The sequence below is a fragment of the Anguilla anguilla genome, chromosome 7 (assembly GCF_013347855.1).
Source record: "Anguilla anguilla isolate fAngAng1 chromosome 7, fAngAng1.pri, whole genome shotgun sequence".
Lineage (NCBI taxonomy): Eukaryota > Metazoa > Chordata > Actinopteri > Anguilliformes > Anguillidae > Anguilla > Anguilla anguilla.
The window spans coordinates 11,137,400-11,161,036 of record NC_049207.1 but is presented as its reverse complement, the minus strand read 5'-3'; the positions used below and the strand labels follow the sequence as shown (position 1 = coordinate 11,161,036).

General features: G+C 42.4%; 1 protein-coding gene across 2 annotated transcripts in view; it reads left to right on the top strand.

Annotated features, from left to right (window-relative positions):
• LOC118231955 (metabotropic glutamate receptor 8) overlaps nucleotides 1-23,637 on the top strand; it is a 160,793-nt gene that overhangs the window by 86,184 nt on the left and 50,972 nt on the right. For both annotated transcript variants that reach the window (XM_035426384.1, XM_035426385.1), the window contains 3 exons: nucleotides 18,624-18,759; nucleotides 19,995-20,149; nucleotides 21,660-21,797. In XM_035426384.1, coding sequence (XP_035282275.1) covers nucleotides 18,624-18,759; nucleotides 19,995-20,149; nucleotides 21,660-21,797 — 429 coding nt within the window. The remainder of the gene's footprint in view (nucleotides 1-18,623; nucleotides 18,760-19,994; nucleotides 20,150-21,659; nucleotides 21,798-23,637) is intronic.

Genomic DNA, 23,637 nt, shown 5'->3' with positions numbered 1-23,637 from the left:
GCCGGCCTCTCTGACTATCAGAGGGCTGGGATAGGCTCTGCAGGATGGGTGCCGGGTTCTGGTGGAACACATGAACCATCAATGCTTTGGGGCTGCATGTAGCTCATGTTTATATGTATTTTTTTTTTTTGTTAGCAGGCAGACTTTCCTGATTCCCCCTGGAAACAATAATGCCAGGGAATCCACATTTACTTTGATCCGTATGATCTGATTGTAAGTTTCATCAAACAAGGTAAATGTTGATCGATCGATTGATTGATTCTTGAATGAGTCTAAAAGTTGGACTTTATATGGGGAAAGAATAACAGCACTGAACTTGAACATACGTAAGTCTGGTCCAGTATGTCACTTCATAAAACAAGTCAATAAATGACTTTTTAAAATGTATTGTAACGGACCCTCAAAGAGAAGATAATAACCGATTTCTCTGGTACTACTGATTATTATTGACTGAATTTTGCTGGTATTATTGTTGATGCTTATTTTCTTGGCTGATGCTTTTGTCTAGGATAGATTACAAGGCTGTGGCAAGATAGTGGACCATTGATTCACCTGCCCTTTAAACTATACAGTATATCTTGACATCTGGATAACATAATTGCAGCATGAATTGGTATAGCAGAAAAAAAGTTGAACAAGTTATGAACAACATGTTTCATTTTGTACTTATTCTTTTGTATTATTGTGGTTTAAAAAAAGCTAGAATGTATTTTTCTAGCTGGAATGTATTTTTCAAATAATTTATTTTGAATTTATTCAGTGTCATGGGTCAAGTGAAGTTCCTGAACATTGGCATTTTGATTAAATGAAAAATATTTCACAAATGAATGAAGCTCTCATGTGCCTTCCATCCAAAATTGAAGTGTTTTAAATTAGAATGCATTTTATTCATTAGACTGATGTTAATGTAAGTCAAAGGAACACATTGGCCCATGTACTGATTATTACCTGGCTTGGACTAAAAAAATCGTCAACGTCCTAAAAAAAGGCTACATTCCCCAGTGAGAATGTCGAACTTGTCGCAAGGAGGACACGCTGCACCTCTCTGAGTAAATGCTTCGTATTTCAGTATGCGTCTGCCTAACTCTTGACATTTGAAATGATATTGAATGTGTCAGACCTTGTCTGGTGGATCAGGAGCCTGTTATTGTGGAAGTCCCGAGTGAATCAGACATTGTAGGTTGAGGGATCTATTGAATTTTATTTTCTACAAATAAAGTTTTTTTTTTTTTTTGATACTTTTGTTTGTTTGTTGCCCTTTGGACTTTGTGGGACTAGATTGAGGCTGTGAGTTGAGTGCTCTGTAAGAAATGACAAACCGAAAAACTTCAGATGGAAGGCTCAGAACTGCAGCTACAATTCAGATTCAGGGTTCAAGGCAAAAGCCCTTCCAAAAAAGGAAAAGATCCCCTGCCAATACAAGCGCACAGTAAATTGCTAATTTTTATTCATAGAAAACTTGTCCACATTTTACAGTTTTTTTCCCCCCACAATAAAGTCCCCCCACTCATGTTTTTTATGACTCCAGCTGCAGTTTGTATGCATTGTGATTTCCTCTGTGTGCTTGATGTTGAAACGCTGGATGTCTGGCAGGCTGCGTGTCCAAGTAGCTCAGTGGATTTCAGAACGAGAGTTGGGTGCCCATATTTGGGGTTTTTTTTTTTGTGTGCTGGGAACTAATTGCGTCCCTCCTCGAGAGTTGTAAAGCAGGCTAATTCAATCAGAGCTCGGGCTACGCTTATGGGCCCGGGTGCTATTAAATTATATAGAATACATAAAACCGCAGGGCAGGAAGGGTCTAACGGCCTCACCTGTGAACATGTGCCTGTGAGGGATAGGCGGATGAGCTGAAGGATTTGTGAATCCATTAGCGATGTTGGGTGCAATTCGCCACTCGAGAAAGCGCAGAAACTTATTAAGATAAGAAGAAATTACGGGGAAATGGAACCCATTGGGAGAACGCTGATAAACTTGCGGTTGGGCGGTATTTCCTGCCGCCTGTCTCCGTGTCAGCGCTGGAGAGGGGGAGCGCAGAAAACGAAGAGCTGGTGTCAGGTTTGGAGCTCAGCATCCATGTAAGTGATGGAGAACCGTGACAGTGCGGTTGTGGTAGTGCTATTCATAGCGCAACAGTGCTCGGGATTTAGTGAGGGCTGCGCTTTTGATACAGCGATGGGGCTGCCATGTTAGTGATGCAGTGATAACACTGCTGACAGAGCTGCAGTATTACAGATGGAGAGACAGTACTGCTGTGTTAGTGAGCAGTGGCTATACTTCCATTTTAGTGGTGCGGTGACAATACTTCCATTTTAGTGGTGGAGTGAGCGAGTGATGCAGTGACAATACTTCCATTTTAGTGGTGGAGTGAGCGAGTGATACAGTGACAATACTTCCATTTTAGTGGTGGAGTGAGTGAGTGATACAGTGACAATACTTCCATTTTAGTGGTGGAGTGAGCGAGTGATACAGTGACAATACTTCCATTTTAGTGGTGGAGTGAGCGAGTGATACAGTGACAATACTTCCATTTTAGTGGTGGAGTGAGCGAGTGATGCAGTGACAATACTTCCTTTTTAGAGGTGCAGTGACCTTGTGATGTCATGACAATACAGCTAAGCTAGTGAAACATTGACAATAATGCCATGTTAGTGATGCAGTTGCAGTACAACTATATTAGTAATGGCTACACAACGTACGTACAGAGGGTAGACTTTATGGGGAAACGGCGTGAAGATGGCCTCTGAACACTGACCTTTTACAAGTGGATGATTAAATTCCCTTAGTCTACCCAATGGATTTATGGAGCCGTGATCATGGGAACAACGTCATAAAAGATGTTCCTGCAATTTAGGGCAGAGTAATGTATGGGCCTGTTGTGACGGTGGGTTCTGTACGTGCGTGTGCGTGCTTGTGGTGGATTGGGGGGGGGTTGATGCAGGTTCAGCAGGGGACTGCTGTCTCTAGTTAAAAGGAGTCGGAGGGGAATGTGCAGTGATAGACGTGCCTGCTGCTCCTTTTATGGCCCTCTGTGGAGGCTGCTGTGGGTTTGGAGAATACCTAATGAAGCAGAGCATTTTACTGTCCCGCTGAGAAGATAACAAGGCCGGCCTTGGCTGTGTAAACGTGCGGTGATTGAAGCCGTTTCTGTTTTATACCGCAGGACACGGCAGAGCACGGTTTTTCACGAGCGTTTCCACTGATGGCCTGGCCAAAATGGCTGACCCGGAGCCCATTCTGGAGCTGCTACTTGATTAATGCGTGCTGTTTATTATATAAGCCCCACTGGGATTTGGGTTAAACCAATAAAACCTGACAAGCACTCCCAGACAGAAAATAAAATTTAATCGGGTTAGACCGGAAAAGCCCAATTTCTGCCTCTCAGCCTAGGTTAGCTTCCATGGTAATGAGAAAAAGCCCATTTCAATAGGGATACACATTTCTATTTTCTTATCAATGATCAAGTGGCCTGGTATAATTTCTCAAGCCAATTAATGTGTCATGACAAAAAAAGTTCAATGTCAATTTCATGGTCCAGGAATCCGGTTTCATTTTACTTTAACCTTAAGTTCTGTGCTTATGTAATTTACTATATTCACTGGGGCTTTGACGGGTCTTAATCTGACTAGAATGCATTTGTTTGAATAAAAGGTAAACGCTTATCAATGGTCTGTTTAACCACACATTTCCATGAACATTTAAAGAAACTTGTTGAAAATTATCCAGTGTTGACTGCTTCATTGTCCACAAATACGATAAGACTTTGTTCTGTTGTTTTTACTGTTGGAGATCTTTGTATATTTCTCCCTCAATGCAGAAATATCTTTCGTGAGGTAAAAGTTGCCTTTTTTGATGTACTTTACTACTGTATAGAAAACGTTGGAAGGGTAGCACCTACAGGCATAAACTGCAGTCATAAAATAGGGGAAAATAACTGCGCAAAACTCTTGCCTCCTTTCTAAAACTTAGCAATAACAATTTATGCATGTTTTTCTTTGTTTCACTGTATTGCGATGTCAGAAATCATAATCATGACCGTCTTAGCACCTGCTCTGTGGTAAAATCCGGGTGAAGACCCATGACTTGTGCTCCACTGTTTAAGAAGTCCACAATGATTTGTGTCTCTTTATCAGATCATTCAGTGCGCAGTCGAAGCTAATTACATTTATAACCATAGTGACTATGGAGGCACATAGCATATTTCAGCTGCACTGTAAAGCTGGTTGTCAAAAACAGAGCACCCACCGTCTTGCTTGCGCGTTAGTGTTTTACTCAAGTAGCGTGTTACTTTAGCGCTGCCTAGGAGTTTCCCTGTCAATCGCTACTGTGGCATGGGTCACTGCAAAATGACCTCTGGCAGCCCAGACTCTCTTCCCTTCACAGGCACCAGGAAATAAATTGCTCATTGATTATTTAACCAGAGAAAATACTGCTTTTACCCCCTCATGCTGCCAAAAAATGTGCTGTTAAATCTCGATGTCAGTTACTGTTTTTTTTTTTGTGACGGTCCTCAATATTTCAAACTGAGCTGGAGTACAGCCACTTCTAATCAAATCCAGGGCACATTTGTTAAATGAATACTGTTCGTGTCAGGCTAACAGAAGGTGTAATATACATAGCAGACATAGTAGCCATTACTGACAGAAGCCAAAAATGTGTTCTTGATTGATCTACTTTGGGTAAATGCTTGGATTTTATGTTAGGGAACTGGGTAGACTACATGATTGTACGCTGCGATATTAGATGTTCTGCCATTGCCTTTGTTCCCTGTGCAAAATACTTCATTTGAATGGCTTTAGTACATTTGCCCCTATATACATTGATATCTAAAATGATTTGACATGCTCTAACCCTATAAAATGAAAGATTCCTGAAGAATTCCTGAAGTTCCTCAAGGAACGTCTCTTTTTTTTAAACAATATTAATGACAAAATTATTGCATGTGATATTATTGTACATTTGGATATTCTCAGGGATCTGCACGCGCATTTGAAAAATTTACCATCATCCAAACAGTTTAAATATTTCAAGTAGGCCTACTCAAATCACCAAGGTCTGATTGAAATACAAGATGCAACTGTAATAAGCAAAGCCATTAAATCACACCATAAATTTTTTTCCATTCTCAATGAGATGTACGGTCATTGGGAATAATTATGAAAAGTAGAGCTGGCGCTGTAGGATTGCGAGATTGCCTTTATGGTATCCCGGCTGTGCGCAAACAAGATGACAGCCCCAGTAAAGATGATGAGAGGTGCTGCTTTCTTCATTTGTCCGGCTGCCTTCCTAGCTTCCGCTGTGTGCAGTCGCTCTCTAAATCTTCCCGTGCAAATAAAACGTGATTGTGAGCAGCTCGTAGGCTTCGGAACAGAAGCAGCTATGCAGCTATCTCCGTTCTGCCCCCCCCCCCCCCCCCCCAAAACAATTCGGCGAGATGGAAAGGTATGAGGATATCCGTATCGTGCATTAACGGGTGGGAGTCGGGGAAGATATTGCGATGCAGAAACGGGGAGTTCAGTGGCGGAAATGAGGCGTTGCCACCGCCACGCGTTCCTTGTTCCCTCGGTGAAAATGGGGCATGCACGCCGTTGCCACTGTGCCAATAAAGTTTCATTTGAAAGTTCATTTGGCAGATAACTTACCCCCCAACCTCCTCCATAATGGTGAGGCTCAGGTAAGCCATACAGTACAGTTATGATATTTTGTCCTAATAATTGAAAAACAGACAGGAAATGAGAAGTTTTAACATGTCTTAATGGCATCTAGTTTGTACTAACTCCATGAAATTGTAGACAAAACAATTGATGTTATAAATGATTCTAGCCGCACAGAAATAGAAAGTTTTTTTCCCCATATTTTAGAACCGAATTAAAAATGCCAGATTCAGTGCTGCTATTTTGTGATATCAATAATCTATGTGTATTGTTCAAACCCTAACCAGTGTCTTGCCCGCTATGATAGTTTGTATGTTTCTTAAGGTGTTTCTGCAGCACTGCCAATCTGGCAGCCTTCACACTGTCACAAACTAAATCAGCTCCAAGTCCTGAGATTTAGGTCCAGGCCTTGCAGAATTAAATTAGTCCAGGTTAATCATATTTCCCTGGAACATTGCAGTGGTGGCCATAGAGTCCCAATTACTCTCAAGCAGCTCTGATAATGTAATGTAGAGCCACCACCCCCCCCCCCCCCCCCCACCCCCCAAACCAAAACTCCCAGTAGTGTGGGCTCTTCTTTCCCAACAGTTTTAATCAGATTGACGAGGCTGTGTGAGATTTCATTAGTATCTGACTGCACTGGTCTCTGGAAAGGGTGTGTGCCAGGGCACTGGAGGTGGGGATACTTAATGCACTAGTACTGTACAGTAACACGTCACTTCATGGCGGAGAAAAAAAGACTAATTTAATGGAGAAATGCACGATTATGTATATTGGAGTTCTTGGTCATTCTTTGTCTCCACAAATAAGCATGCCTACCATGTTAAGTGCATGTAAGGTGCATAATAACTGTCAGAAATAAAATTATGGTTGCTAGGATTTCATCAGAATGACCTGAGTTTACTGGGCTGGGTGAAGCTACAGTGATGGTTGGAAACTGGATGATTTGCTCACAGCTATACTATTGTATTGAGATTTTCCCCCTCCTGATATATATCTTTCTATTAAGATGAAAATGCAAGTCAAATAATAATGTGCTTTCAGCCTAAATCCATTAAAATTAGTTGAATAGCTGCTTGACATTGACTGGAATTGTATGAGACAAATCCTATTTGTCTGTGTTTGCAATTGTCAGTTTAGCTGAACATTGCAGACTTGACATAGAAAAATGAAGATCCAAAACAATACTTGCATTCGCTCCATATAGTGGTCAGAAGAAACACAGCTCACTAATTTGTTGCAATAGTAAAAATCCAGTGAAAATGCACTTGCCATTCTAAATCCTTTATTTACATCACCAATATGCTCACAAGTCGACAAAACACCATCATGCCTGAAATGGTTAAATAGGACCTGTGTGTTCTGTATTTCAGCTTAAAAGCAGAACATTAAAGGTCCTCTGAAGAAAGTGATTTATTGTGATTGATGTTCAGGGCTGCAGGGACTCTAAGCCTATGACAGTCCTTGACATTTTATCTTATTTAACTGAAGCAACTGTCAATAGCAGACCTGTAGGTCACCTTTTGGTATATGGGGTACTTTCTCATTGCCTTTTTTTTCCCAGTTGGAACCTGGAAGGTACTCCCAGCTACAGAATACTGGAGCTGGACTGGATGTCTGTGTTTCTTGGCAAGTGTCCATCGCTGGGAGAAGCAGTCTCTGTTTCAGGTTTAGAAATAGGAACGAGAGAGCAATGAATGAGCCTCCGCCATCAGGTTTGGGCTTGGGTGGCAGCCAGCTGCTGGGAAATTGATATTGGTGGTTAGGTTGGTGGGAGGAGGGGGGGGGGGGGGGGGGGGGGGGTGGGGTGTTTGGTGTAGGTATTGGTTGGGGAGTTTGCAGATGGGAATAGAATATCTAGACCTTGCATTTCTTCAGACAAAGTGGGGCAAGGACATACAGTGAGAAAAATAATGAATGGAAGAAAAAAGAAATTGGCTGACGCTGCATCTGTGGGAAATAATGCCGTAACAATATTTTCATACACAACACAGCTAGTTCTGATTCCACAGAAACTGCAGAAATGCATGTATGAATGCAGAAGCAGCTGTACCTCCTTTAAGGAAGCCCACAGACATGTGATGATCTTTAGATTTACTTTACGCATTTATCACAATGATGAAGTGTCAATCTCAACTAGCCAAGGAGCTAAGAGTAGTGATTATTTATAGCTAAATTGATCACGGTGCTAATGTTTCTTTGAATAAATGGCTGTTTTTCAGCAGCACCACATATAGCTATGTAACTGGCTAATTAAAAAGGTTCAATAGCAGTGATTTCACAACAGGATTTGGGAAGGATTTTTTCCTCAAGGTTTTCTTTCCTGGGCTCTCTCCTGTTAGATCGATGTAGCTGTAAACAGTAGCCATATTGATGTAGCTATAAACAGGAGCCATATGTCTGACATGAATGTTTGAGAGCATGATGCAAAGGAATGTGGAAGCACACCTGTTAATAAGTGTGGAAGGCTGGCATCTGGGTGATGGAAACACCAGGGGAAAATGCTACTGGACAGTAGCACCTTGGCATGCAGTGGAAAACACTATAGAATTATTTCCATGAGCGGAGATGGCCCCTTTTTTTATTTACTCCTCCAGAGGGTACCATGGCCGTGTTTATTACAAGGCTTGGCACAATAGTGTACAGGTACTTATTTACTTGTTTATCTATAAATGCTGTTTTTCTCCCCTGTTTGGAATGCCCAATCTTATTTATCAGCCCTTATTACTGGAACCCCCCCTATCGATTCGGGAGAACGTGGACGAGCGTATGCTCGCCTGTAAAACACATGGTGCCAGGTGCTTCGTGCACAGAGATTAGCCAGAGGAAGACACGTCAACAGCTTAATCAGCTGAGTCGCAGACGCCTGAAAGACCAGTAGGGGTCGCTACACGGCCCTGAGCCTTTATAAAAAAGGACATTAAGGTCAAAACGCAGGGCATCCCATGTCAATGGGCTTATGGGTGCCATGTAATTTGAGCCCTGTTCATGTGTTCTGGAGTACACTGAAATGACTGGGGCTTATCTGTGTCCATAGACATAAAAATGCATCTCTGACTGGATCTATGGTCACACCTGTGGAGATCCGATGCTATCGGGCCCATTTAAATGCACAAAGGATCATGGTCCGATTGAGCGGACGAGGATGCATCACAGCCATGTGACAGCCAAGTGTAAATGCACAGAGCAGCAGAATCCGATCACCGCGAGCTGCATCATTAGAATGAATGGTCAGCCTCCTTTGCCGAAAAAGCGAAAAACAAGACAATTAACTTCTCGACCGAAACTGCTTCATTGACATTATACTGTCCAGCTGTTATTGCTAAAGGATGAAGAATTTCCTGTGGAGCCCATTTGCATCGTGCCCAGGAATGTGAAATCTGATCACGTCCAGACGGCAGAGGCACATCTGGGACGCATATAATATCAGGTGTAAACGGCCTGTGATTGGATTTCTGTCAGATCACATGTGGATCTCTTTTTTAATGCAAGATGTAAATGGAGTTCTAGACTACTCTCAAGGTCAGCATGGACTCCCCTGGGGTTGAATCCTAAACACAACCCCATCCCCCCCCCCCCCCCACCCCCCCCACCCCCACACACACATTACATTTCCCCTGGGCTTGAGTCCCTAACAGCACCCCCCCCCCCCCCATCCCCTCCACCCCTTGGCTCGTTCATTTTTATTTGACTGCACCCGCATTTTTAATCACAGTGTGCTGCTGGATATGTTTTCAAATAAAATCTCAGGCTATTGCCTGATTCAGTGATCTAAATAAGTGGTCCAGAGTTTGTTGTGCTGTGTGGAAAATTTGTGGGGAATTGCTGATATTTCAATCAGTGTGGTCGCTGGCTCTTGACCTTGTCATGGCGGAGGATTGCTTCTCAATGCCCACTGTGTTCCCTCACAGTAAAACAAAAGTGTCTCTCCTCCGATAAGTGCTTTGCAATTGGAGTTTCAAACCGAAAATATTTCAGCATTGTGACACAACACCTAGCCCCCTCCCTGTGCACAATAAACACACACACAGGCACGCACACAGCTACCATGATGCAGACATCAACCAAAGTATAGCAGTGATCTAATTTATGTGCAAATGGGAAAATGAAAAAAAGAAAAAGATCAGAATGCTGGAACTGTTTACAGTGCCCATCTAGCCAGTGGCAGAAATAACAATTAAATTGTAAAATTTAAAGACATAAAATCACAAAGGAAGCACAGAGGAGAAACTACCACAGTCTTAAGCGTCAGCTTTAGAATGAACCTCAACCCTCAGCCTCAACAACAAACCTCAGCCCTCTGCCTCTGTGTGAACTCAACCCTAAAGCCTCAACCTCAGCCTAACTCTCAGCCTCGAACCCTCAGCCACACCCCCCCCCCCCAAGCTCAGCTCTTAGCCCTTACTCCTCAACCCTCAATGTCACCTTCCAGGATCAGCCGCCAGGCACGTAGTCTCACCCTCAGTCAGGCATTTATGGACGAGCAAATGGTTTATGAACATTTGCAGCCGTTTACTGCATCTCAAGTGCATGATTGCATGACACAAAGGAATTTCCATCCCGCTCTCCATGCCACGCACGCAGCATCTTCATGAGAAAGCCTCTTTGAACACGCTCCCATATTGTCTTTTGGGATATTTAATGGAGGTAAATTATGTTTCGTGGCTGGCGGGTTTCGCGGGAAAGGGCTTGATTACGGCATGATTGTGTTACCCCGAGCGCCGCGGTGCATTTTTTTTTCGGGGGGGCTCGTCTCCTGTGAACGAGATGCTGCCTGAGTGGGCGGAGCTTGGTCTCCCTCACAGACCCCGTTTCGCCGGGGCAGGGGAGCGTTTGCGTCGAGCGGTGGGCCGCTGCCGTCGAGTTGCGGGCTGCATCGTGGCTGAGCGGCGTCTCGTCGCAGGCTCCTCTGAACGTTGTTCTGGGATGTCTGCGGATAGACTGCGTGCAGCGCTTCAATTAATAATGCTGAAGCAGGACAAATGGACAAAAAATGTTGGGAAAGAAACTTAAAACTGGCTTTGGATGCTTAACATACTCAAGGTTACAGTGAGACTCATGCACTACATGTATCGTAGTTTGTTTGAAATTTAGCCCAAAATCTCCCTTTTGCACATACATGCACATCTTGGTGATTAATAGCAGCTGGTGACATCGAGCCTATTAATAAGTAATGAAGATGTTCACACATCTTGACATTCGCATGGAATTAAACCAGTGGATTTCTACCGTAGCAGTGGCTACTGCACACCGCAGTAGTGTCCACGCATCCAAGCCTGCGGTCAGTGTGGGATAACATTAATCCAGACTGATTCTACCTTCAGCCACTTTCTATGGTGTGGAGCGGACATGCGACATTGCAGCAGTATTGCCATTGCAACGTAGTCATTTCTGCTGCAAGGCTGTGAGAGGTGGAGCTTTCAGGTCAAACGCTCACTGCTGACCCCTGGGGCTTCATTTGCATGCACAAGATATATATGCCTGTGAGTGATATTAAGACACATGGGCGTGAGTAATTCTCTGGGAGGGGAGGAAAATTCATGGAAGCTTGACTCTCCTTTACAGGACGATCTATCACTCAGGCAAAGGTCAGCAACAATGGGAAATGAGTGAAAACCATTCCATCTCTCTGTCTCTCTTTCCTTCTCACTTCCCCCAAAACTAGCAGCTCACCTTCAGCGTTGCTGGCATGTCCTGGCTTCGCTATATCGGCCCTAATCCGATACCCTTATTTAGTTTCCCTAAGAGTGACGGCAGTCAAAAGGGATTGATCACAAACTATTGATGTCCCTAGATCGAACAGATGTCAGACCCTTCCCCCCCCCCCCCTCCCGGACACAATGTCTCTGTTTGGAAAACCATCCCAAAAATCTGTCCCATTGCGATTCGTCAACCACTTCTAAAGCAGCGGTGGACACAAAAAAAAAAAAAACTTCTGACATCAGCTTGAATTCCTGGGTACACTTTTAACGGAAAGGTAAAGTCTATGTTTTTTCTGCAGCGCAACCGGGGCCAGGTTCAAAAAGATGTTTTGTAATGGGAGGTCCCAGCTGTCCGGGGGCTGGCTGTGCTTTTCGTTTATTTTACTGTTTTGCAAAGCACTGATTAAGCGGGCCGGAGCACGCGAGCACGAGAGCGCCCTTTTCTTTCAGGCACGGACTCAGCGCCGCACGCCTCTTTAAAAGAACCACGAGCGGCTCGGCCCGGGCATAGTGTCGGTCGCATTGCGCGCGTAACCTTGTTTTTTTTAATTAGTTCAGGTATTCTTCAGCACCTGGAAAATGGTGCTTGGCTAGAAGGTGGGAGCGGTGTTCTTCTGCTGAACTGTTTGTGAGACTCTTCAAACCACTATCGCCCGTTGCATAATGTGTCTGAAGCACTGTCCCAGACCGCACGCTTCTGACTGCAGTCGGCATACAGTGTTGGACAGACAGACCGCGAGGAGATCAGCTCCAGACACACACACACACACACACACACACACACACACGCATGTGTGGACACATACACACACACCCACAGACATACAGTACATTTTTATGGCACCACAGCACGTGTGTGGGTTGACTAGCAATGTGTATGTAGACATTACATTTGTAGTATTTCATGCTTCATTTTTCATGTGCTGGCAGATGTGTTTTGTGTTGGTGTTTGCATGGTGGATATGCAGTGAGATTCTCTGTTGGTGGGTGTGAGCTTTTGTGTTGGACATAAGCTGGTGCATTGGCATTTACATAAAGGTACGCATGCATCTGTGTCAGTGGATGTGATGGAGCTCGGTGAAAACAATGGCACGAAGAGGTGTGTAGCTAATTAAAGTGAAGACAGTAACATTTCCAGCACAATTCATGAACAGCAAGAGTAAAATGGAATGGAGAAACTGGAGATGATGTGAATTTGTATGCCAAGCCTTTCATTGTTGCCAGGTTTTTTTGTACAGCCTTATGTTATTGTCGGCAGAAGTCATAATAACTGTCACACCAAACACTAGTTTTGTCACTCATTGTTTATTCATTTTGATACCAAGTATTTCTGAGCTTGCTGGAATCCTGTAACTCCCACCACCTCAGAAAAAAAAAACATATTTAAAGCACACCATATAATCATATTTAAGTGTGAAAATATAATTTAAGTGATGGGGAGGTTTATTACTGTTTCTTAGTCATCATAGACTTGAAGTGATGGGTGAAGGTTAAAAGCCCTGGGAAGGAATTTTGGTTAATACTGATCTGTTTTTTTCAGCGATGCCTTGAACTTTGATATTATTTTCGCCAATATGTTGGCTTGGCCACAACTAGAAAAGTCAGATCATGTAAATGTATGCATGATTGTTTTTCCTATTTTTGCCTGTCCAGCTTTTGCATTTCCTGCCTCATCAAGCAGTGTTGCATCTGGGTCTCCTTGGTCCACCATGCTCTCTGCATTTTGCACAGCTAGCCTAGATCTCAGAGGAAAACACAGTTGACCACCAACATGATTGCTAGGAAAACAAATATCCTATGGGAAAATGTTAGCCTCTCTAAAATGCTCTTTTAAGCACAGAGAAGTGGGAGAAGGCAATTCTTCTAGACTTAAAGAGGATAGGCAAGTGGCCTTCTAGTAAGTGGCCTCTAGTTACCTTTCTACTGTTGGCAGTTAGAGAGGCATCTCTGACTCTATGCTGGTGCACATATGCTTTTGGCTTGTGTGCTGGATGTATAATGATATTTTGCCTTTGTATACATATTGTATATGTATGTTATTAGAGGTGTTTAAGAAGGAGGAACACCGTGTCTGTTAGGTGTTAGGAGTGCCGCACGGATACTACTCCCTTTGAGTGTGGAGATGTCTCAGGTTCAGGGAAACAAAATGTTCTAAAGTGTGAGGACTCTGTGAAACGCAATGTCAGCCCCCCTACCCTCTCACAATGATGTTTGTCTCGCTCTTAGCAGATTAGCTCTCCCCGGGTTTTAAGTACTGTAAAAATAATGCATCGGGTGCTTGAGCTTGGGCTGGCTGACGTGCTTCTCTGCAGGTGAGAGGAGATGTGAAGTGCCGACGAAGCTTAGCACTCCCACGCACCTCTGCTCACGCCCAGATAAGAAATACTTTCTCACAAGTGCTTCAAGTGGAAGATAATGAGTGGTTCCTTATGCATCGTCACATGACTGATGGAGACAGAACAACACAGGGAACAGTGGGCACTCACTACAAATGGTTAAATATAAATGATTGTGCATTGTTTATTTTGTGTATTGTTTTAAATCATTTCTTTTTTAATTGAAATTAAAGTTTGCAAATTAAAAATGTGTAATTACCAAGCGAGTACAATGCACAACCATGCAAGGAGTATGTCATATTGTTTTTAAAATGTTAAAATGAATTTGTGGAAAAAGTGTCTTCACATGTTTTTTGTTCTGTAAAGCGTTCAATTATATTGTAATGATTTTGTAATGATTGTTATTATGGTCAAACTTAAAAGAGCCCATTTATACTGAGAAAATATTTTAAAGACATCAGTATTTCAGTTGAATTGCATATTTAAATTAAATGTGAGTTTAAAAAAGGGAAAACAGATAGAAAGCAGGCAGTAAACATGTAATGAACTGTGAAATTAGTAGCTTGGAATAATTTTAAAATTCCTGGTTTAAAAATCTACCACTCATTTTTCAGATTTGTTCATGGAAAAAAGTCTCACATGTGAATAACCTATGTAATGGGTTAGATAACCCAAATTGCTTCAGTAAATATTCAGCGATGTAAAAAGGTTGAATGTAAACAATCTAAACTGTGTAAACCCCTCTGGATTATAATGTCTCCTAAATGTAAATATAGAATATTATACATGATAATTAGCTGATATTATAATCATATTTAGCTGATAACCAATGCAGCTGAAAACAGTGAATCTGGCATGGTAGAGACAAATCTTTCTAAGTCAATTGCTGGGTTTGATAAAAGTTGAAAACGTCAACAACAGTAACAGAACTGTATCAGCTTTATAGCTGCAAACGGCAACAAGCAAGGAATGTTTTTTTTTCTTCAAAAGGTTAAACATGGCTTTAGATATAATTGCATCCACATTTTAGAAACATGGAATTTAATCTGAAATTATCTGACAGAATGGAAAGACTGTGGGCTCCAGTGTCCCCACATTTTTACCTCAGATGTCATAACCCTGAGGTTAATACTCCAAGTGGAGTGTCTCTGCTTGCTCTCTCTAACTCGCATTAATATTTCAACCGTGGAAAGTGAAATGGAATGGAAAAAACTTAATTAGATGATGACAGGAGCCTGAAGCAGAGTAGATTTACTCTATATAGTTAAATGCAAAAGTATTGGGACAGTGACACAATTTCGGTTGTTATAACTCTCTACTCCAGCACATTGGATTTGGATTTAAATGGAACAATGAATATAAGGTTGCAGTGCAGTATGTAATATATATAAATATATACATATATATAAATGTAAATATATATTTCTGCACTCCCACTGTCTCCTTATGCTTTTTCTCAATGGGCTCAGCAGTTCACTTCAGATAAATCATGTTTATTAAAATACGGATCATTAAATAATAAAGAATTTAACGGACTAATCAAGGTAAGAGCACTCCAGTCGACACTGCTGAGTTAGACTGTATCATTTAATTACAGTGTATGAGAAAATTTGGAATCTGTGACTTAATAACATTTAATTCAACTTGTAATTAAATTGGCTTGTCAAACTGCTATGTGCATTTACCACATTTGTCGACTGTACCGTGCAGGAAAGAGACAGAGACTGTGACGTCTTTGGTGAACCCAATCCAATAGCCTGTAGGCAAGAGGACATCCAATTGATCTGGAATGTTTGCCGATACTAGAAAGGAATGCTACAGAATTTAGCAGACAACACTTATCTATCCAATGCAGTTAGTTTAGTTCATATTTCCTTAAATCATATTACGAAAAAATATATAATATAAAATCAAGACAACATTTGAGAAATTGTAGCATACCTCCTGATTTAGCTGGTGCTTGTGTCCTGTCTCTGCCTGTGTATTTCCCCCATTTTTCCTGGACTACAGTACCGTGACTGAGTCCCAAAGGTGGCTCAGAGGTGTGCGGTTTTCTCAATAATTCTCCATCAGTTGGCCCAGTCCTCGCAAAATGTGTCACTTCCTGCAAGGCAGAGTGTTCCAACCTCAGGCTCAGGGAGTCTCCTTGCGTGGCAGCTGTTCCAGCTGAGCTCTCGATTAATTCAGTAATTCAGTGGATTTGACAGCACTTCTGTCACAAGAGTCATTGTTCGGTTCATTGTCACATCAATGCGCTATTGTAAGCCTGCCTCTTTTTACTGGACGGATACAATTACATAGTTTTGTGCCATTTGTTGGTATTCATTTGAAGCACTTTAACAAGTCAGTAATTCCGGCAGGTATTCAACTTTATTGATTAAGGGCAATTAGTTGTTCAATGGGGCCTGGAATGGGTAATTGAACAACTAATTGAGGTGGCGGCCCCCTACTTCTTCAAGGGGCAGATGCTAACAAAAAGTTTTTGAATAAACAGCTTTACTTTACCTTTGACAGCTACAGAAACACACCTCCACCAGCACATCTATTCAAAGCCGAATAGATTTATAGATAACAAATAAAGATCCTTATGAAATGTAACTAAGCTCTGGTGGCCTGGTTTCCTAGCACTAGGGTTGGGGAAAAAAAACCCCTCATGTTATGGGGACCCGTTTAAAAATGGGAACTGTAGTGTATATCCATACAGGGAGCTTTCTGGGTCACACTGTATCTGGTGACCTTTTCCGTGACCCATTTAAAAGGTTACTCAACCATGCCTTCTGCCATTTCGCTAATCTCAGTGTCCCCTTCCCCCAGTCTCCTGCCATCCCTGATCCCACCTCCAGGGGGAGCATTGCTCTTCGTTCTGTGCTGCTGCTGGGCAGATGGGCAGCTCAGGCAAACTCTGCTGCCTGAGATTCCTGAAGGCAAGATCCATGCCAGTCGTGTTCCTTGCAACCACGCCTGCCTTGCTAATCCAATAAAATTGTTAATTTTTGCAGAAATCTGTCTGGTTGAATTATGCTTAAAAAATGTTAATAAGTGTGTTCTTATTAAACCAAAAATAGCTATAAAGAGCCTTCGTAATGAAAATGAATACATGCATATTCATTTACATTTGCTTTGATTTATTTTTGTCTCATTTCTTAGAATATTAACATTTGTTTCATCATTAAAAATTTGGAGCAGGATGGTGAATTAGTACTTATATCTTGAGATGAGCAGTGCTACGTAGCTGCTGATAATACCGCAGAATTATTATGAAAATAAATCTGAAGTTGTATTCGTTAAATAATTTGAGTTAAAAGTACACATTCAACTACAATATGTAGGAAACCGGGTTAATCTCATTATACTCATTGTTTTACTTGTCTTCTTCAGGACATGAAAGCAATGTTGGCCAATTGAGTTCATATCAAAATAAGCAGGCTATATACTCCAATATAAATCTGTAGCAAATACTATTTGTTTGGATCACATTTTATTTATTTTTTCTGGTTTTAGATCATATACCCAAAAAATAACCTGGAAATTGAGGGTTACAATTTAATCCAATGTACAGCTGTAAAGTTACTCTGGATTTAGTTTGCCACTCATGAACAAGTAATATTTCAGCCTCAACAATGACATTAAGCTTTTCTATGGGGATGAGTTTGTATTTATTTTGGAGCATTCATTGCTGATACCAGCTGCATCATGGTTATTGATGCTGGTGCTTCAAGAAAGCCCAAATCACAATGTAAGGTGTAATATTATTTCAACAATGACAAATGTGACAATAATGAAGAAGTACAGCTTGAATAAAAGTGTGGAGCAGCTGATAAGAATGGTGATTATCCTTGAAAGGATATTAATTTGGGATAATTACTAGTTGGCTTTGGGACAGTGGTGTTTAAAGATTGCTTGGCTGATAAAATGCAGTAACAGATAGAGAGAGAGCTGAGGAAAGTGCAGATGTTCATTAAATGGTCTGTAACAAAGAGAGATTGGATTCAAGAGGAAGATCATAATTTATGTCAGAACGCGGTCTTAATAATCTAATGCAGAGCTTTGAAAATGATGGAGCTATTATGTCTGGTATTAAATATGTAAGATCACTCTGTTTGCCCAGCACGGCTTATGCAATCATGTTTATTTTAATTTGCCTTGTAATGCCGTTCTTCTACAACAAGTGAAGGGTACAGGAGGCTGTGCATACTTTAAAAAATTGCTGCTGTCTCATCACAAATCATATATTGCACACTATCCCATGGGTAATTGTGGCTGAGCAGTGAAGTCGTTTTTAAGGAATTAGACTTTAGAGGAAAGTCCTTGTTTCAAATCCCACGAGACTAATGTCTGATGTACCTTTAGTCAAGATACTTAGTATGTATTGTTTTATAAATAACCTCTGATGACATCTAAATTGCCCTACATTTGGGGCATCTGCTGAGCATAATAATGATGCTAAAACGATGAATTATGCAGTAGTGATGAATTAAAGCAAATAAGCTAATACACGTGCTGGAGGTCACAATACGGCCCCACACACCTTTGGTAGAGCAATGCTGTGCTATCAGATGTAATTTAAATCCAAATCCTTTCAGGAGACGGCGGGCTCTGTCTGAGCCATTTCTTGGCTCTTCATCTCTATTCCCCGAGTGTGATGATGAAAGAAGCAGTCAGATTGTAACTCACTTTCTCTCTCTGTCTCTCTCTCTTTCTCCCTCTCTCTCTCTCTGTCTCTCTCTCCCTCTCTCTTTCTCTCTCTCCCTCCCTCCCTCCCCGTCTCCCTCTCTCTCCCTCACTCTCTCTGTTTCCCTCTCTCTCTCTCTCTCTCTCTCCCTCCCTCCCTCCCTCTCTCTCTCTCTCCCTCCCTCCCTCCCTCCCTCCCTCCCTCTCCCTCCCTCACTCCCTCCCTCACTCCCTCCCCCCCTCTCACTCTCTCTCTGCTGCAGGTGGGGTGTGTATTGCACAGTCCCTGAAGATCCCCCGGGAGCCGAAACCAGGAGAGTTTGACAAGATAATCCTGCGGCTGCTGGAGACCTCCAGCGCCCGCGCCGTGATCATGTTTGCAAATGAAGACGACATCAGGTGTGTGTCTGCGTGGGTGTCTCAGTCAGAGCCGTGTGTGTGTGTGTGTGTGTGTGTGTGTGTGTGTGTGTGTGCGTGTGCGTGTGCGTGTGCGTGCGAGCAAAGAAGTCTCTGCTTCATTGCTTCCTCGTGCTATTAAATCAAGAGCAGATTTTTAATTCCCTATCAGTTAATCAACAACCGCTCACAGTGGATACAGATAACGCTCACATTGACTCTGGGGTGATTCGGTGAGCGTCTTATGTTATGCCATTCTTTCACTGCATATTATTTAGTTATTTATTATTGCTTTACTTAGAGGTACTTGCCAACATCCAATTAACACAATTCCCAAATCTCAGATGAAACATGTTGCGAGCAGAATTTGTTTAAAGAATAATATCTTAGAGTTGAAAGAGAGCAAAAAAATACATGAGCGTTGGGGAAAAAAATGAATACTGTAGCTATAGCTGAGGTTAAATTTCTTGAGCTGACGGACCACTAAAATTTCTGTTCAATGTACAGCAAATTTAGATACAAATGGAGACATGTAGCTCACCTTGTAAAAAAACGCTTTTCCACTCTAGAACTGGAACCAATCTAGCTTGAACTGGAGACAAAGCAAGCCTCCAATGTTGGACAATTACATTTTCTTGGCACCATCCAATCAGAACTGTTGTGGAGGACTTCTCATTGAATTCAGACCAATCTGCTTAGATAGGCATTTTTTCCTGGACTTTCCCTGCAGTCTGAGGCAAAGGGTTTCTTGCAGAACAAAAATTGATTCCACCTAATCTCCTCTTTTCAAGCGTTGATTGTTTGCCGTGATCAGCAGTGGCAGAGCTCTGCTTTCTCTCCTCAGTGTTAATGTCCTCCTCTTTTTGTGGAGATACTGAGAGATACAGTGTGGTGTAATCATGCAGAACTTGCTCACCTGCAAGATCACCAACCTCGGTAGTGATGTTGGGCTGGAAGGAAATACCTTGGAAAATGAGCATGGAACCAGACTTGAGACAGCCAGGCTTTACAGTTGGAAAGGTGTATAATAAAATGTGATTGTGCACTGTCTCTTCGTGCTGTGAGTGCTAAGGTGGTTATGTATCTTTATTTCTGTAGGATGGCAATTCTCTTTCTCTCTCCCTCCCTTCCTCCCTGTGTGTGTGTATGTGTGTGTGTGTGTGTGTGTGTGGGTGGACTGGTAGTTGAATGCTTCTCTCCTAAACTAACCAGTAAAATGTTGTGTCTCTCCACTGCAGGCGAATCCTTGACGCTGCCAAGCGAAACAATCAGACGGGTCACTTCCTGTGGGTGGCCTCAGACAGCTGGGGTTCCAAGATCTCCCCAGTGATCCAACAGGAGAGGGTGGCAGAGGGTGCAGTCACTATCCTGCCCAAACGGGCCTCTGTGGACGGTATGAGACTTGAGGATCAGGGTTGAATGGTTCCGATATTGAGCACTGGCACTTATTTGGCTGTGGGTCGGTCATTAAGATTGTGCGGCTTTACACTAGCCTGGTTTTCACCAGTCTCTTGGCTAGAAAGCTAAGGCTGGAATCCCTCCTTTTCAGTAGTGGCCAGAATCACTCACAAAGAAGCTGTATTTCACGTTGATTGGAATCCTCCCTTTTCATATTCGACAAATCATATCTGTTTTTAACAAGAGCCATCCAATATTTTTTTTTGTTCTGATTTACTTACCCTAGTTGCTAACTAACTAATAAATACTATTAGAACAAGTTATCTAGGTAAAGGAACAAGTTAGTGAAGTAAAGCTATTTATCTGCATTTAATAAGCTACATTGTTATTTCATTGTGATCCACAATGAAATAACTTCAAAGGTGGTCTTTAAACCAGGGTAATATTAACTTGCTAGCTTGGAAACTTTAGCTAAATGAGCTTCATTAATGACGGTTAATTAGTCTGTGGTATGTGTACAAACATCTTGGTGTCTTAGTTGTATTCAGTAAGATTGGCTGTTTAACATTAAGAAACTAAGTGGCTTACTGCCAATATTCAGCAAGCTCAGCTGGCCACAGCATGCTTAATGTTAACGAGAGAGCTACAGGATTTAGGTCTCTCTCAGCATATTTCCAATAAACGTGGAGGTAATGTCTCAAGCTCGCTAAATTAAGTCCTATTTCTGAGACTCTGGAGGCGGAACCAGTTTGTTTGTGAATCCTCCCTTATCGCAATTCTCCTCCCTTATTTTTCTGCTAGCTAGGAAGTATATGGAGGGTCAAAGGCCTCATCACATGGTATGTTTCAATTATGTGTTAGCCAATCAGCACATTCCTTCAAATTCTTAGTGAATGTTTCCGGTGACAGTGGGTTATAATGAGAAAATAAATAAAAGACCAGCCTCTCCAGCCAATGTAACATACCTCTCAAGATGTGGCATGTACCACATGGACTGGTAAGCCAGTCCATCTTTACCCAGGCTAGCAGAACAACTAGGAAACCCATCCCTTGGCCTAAGATCAAGGCTTCAGCTTTAAAGGGGACTGGTCATAAATCCATGTCTTGATGTACTCTGAAGAGCCTCCAGCACTGAGTTTAGAAAGGTGGTTCTGCTGTGGACAGAGCGGTGTGAGTCAGCGCTATGTTCCACGATCCCTTCCTCCCCTCCTATGCCATTGGTTCCATGCCATGTCCAAACATAAGAATGTAGGCAAACAAGCAAGATCTTACTTTGGCAAGACCTGCAAGGGATCACGCTCTTATGATAACTGTGTGATTAAAGTAGGAATAGATCAATGTTTTTTGTGGGAGGTGGGGGGTTGATTTTGAGTTAAAACATTTGTTCTTGCTGTAAATGCGTCAGTTCTGGTGGCAGCGTGAGAGTTTAGCCAATGTGTGTCTGCTTCGTCAGCAAACACCGCCTCCTCCCCAACACCCCCGTCTTCTTTTTGCCTCCCCCCCAGCCTTCGACAGATACTTCCGGAGCCGGTCCCTTTCCAACAACAGGAGAAATGTTTGGTTCGCCGAGTTTTGGGAGGAGAATTTCGTCTGCAAGCTGGGCTCTCACGGAAAACGCCCAGGAAGCCCCAAGAAATGCACAGGTAACGTAGCGGGGATGTCACAAGGGGCCTTAGAGAAAGAGAGAGAGAGAGAGACGCGTTACGTACTCTTATGTGGCGTATCCAGAGCTGAAGAACAATTTCAGTTCCGTCAATGTAAAAAAAAAAAAAAAAAATGCCTTTACACTGGGAGAGCCTGCCACATTTGGAACCTTTCCAGTGTCTGAATTCATTGCACCTCGTTACTTCATCTCTGTAAAAGTAAAACAAAACAAGCAGAGGGGAATGATATTGTCACAAGGGGACTTTGAATTATGTGAAATGAGAACACACTGTGGAATCTTTGGCTTCGTCTCTCCCCGCAAGCTGAAGGAAAGATCCACGCTAGTCTGTCTTTTTACAGTCAGCTGTGAGGGCATATGCCCCCTGGGGACTCCCAAACACAGGCTGGCACGAGTAACTGAGCCAGTTTGGGATTCATACGGTTTGTAAATAAAGTCCAACAGATGCATTGGCGTGAAGGAGGGGAAGATTTTTATCTTTGTTTGTAGCAGGATTTAATCAGATTGGAAGTGGTCAGAAAGGAGGTATCTGTGTCATGCCAGCTGAGAGAGAGAAAGAGACAGACAGAGAGAGACAGAGCTTAAGGATTATTACTAATTAGCAAAGGCTTTTTTTTTAGCTGGCTTACAGTCTGTTTTTTATTATTATGGGAAAGCCGGGACATATGTCAGGCAAACAGTATTTTCGGTGATCACCAGTTGCTAGGTACATTGCTGCTTGGTACATAGTGAGCTTTTTCTGGATTTGGCTCTGTATTCCACAATTTTAGATTTGTAATCAAACAATTAATGTGTGGTTACAGTGCGGATTCTCAGCTTTTATTAAAGGGTATTTTTTAAAATGCATTTTGGTTTCACCATTTGGAAATGACAGCACTTTGTACACAGTCCCCGCATTTCAGTGTACAGAAGCATCTTCTCAAAATACATGCATTTTATATGCTGAAGAGAAAACCTAAGACAACTTACCCCAGAGCTTAAGATGGCTGCAGTTCAGGCCTGGCAGAGCATCAGCAGTGATGATACTGACCACACTGTGATGTCTATGGGTCACAGACTTCATGCAGTGAATGCATTGCAAAGATATGTGACAAAGTACCGAACATGACTACTTTCATTTACATAACATTAATATGTCCCAAACATTATAGCACCCTGAATGAACATGGTGTAGCCAAGGCGTTTAAACCTTAAATAAAACTTGCGAATGTACACTTGAACCACCTGTGAATTGCCCGATTACAAATATAAAATTGTGGAGCACAGCGCCTAATCAATGAAAATTATTTTTCTTTGTCTAAAAAATTATAGCTCTCACTATATATATATATGTGTGTGTGTGTGTGTGTGTGTGTGCGCATGCCTGTGTGTGTGTGTGCGTGCGCGTGTGTGTGTATGCAAGAGGGATAAAAAGACACTTCTCAGCATCTTTATAGATAGGTGGGCGTGTGTCTCAGCGTGCTTCCGGGCAATAAGGAGAGCATGGATGCTGCGGTGGGATTGTCCCTTGCTTTTATCCAAAGTGACTGTTATTGTTCCGATATGGAAACTTGACGTAATGATAATAATTACGGCTCCATCGTTTCACCGCGCCGTGCCCCCCCCCCCCCCCCCAGCACTTTATCTACCCCCCCAAATGCATGGGCACAACGCTCCGCTGCCGATGGACGCCTCTGTCAGCAGCCTCGGCGCTGCGAGACGTCGTACGGTGATTATTTTTTTCCCTGAGGAAAGCGTCAAATTGTGACAGCGTGACACCGAAGCGGCGCTTTCCTGTCACAAACAAAAAAAGGAAGCGCCGTGATCCGGCAAGAGGGAAC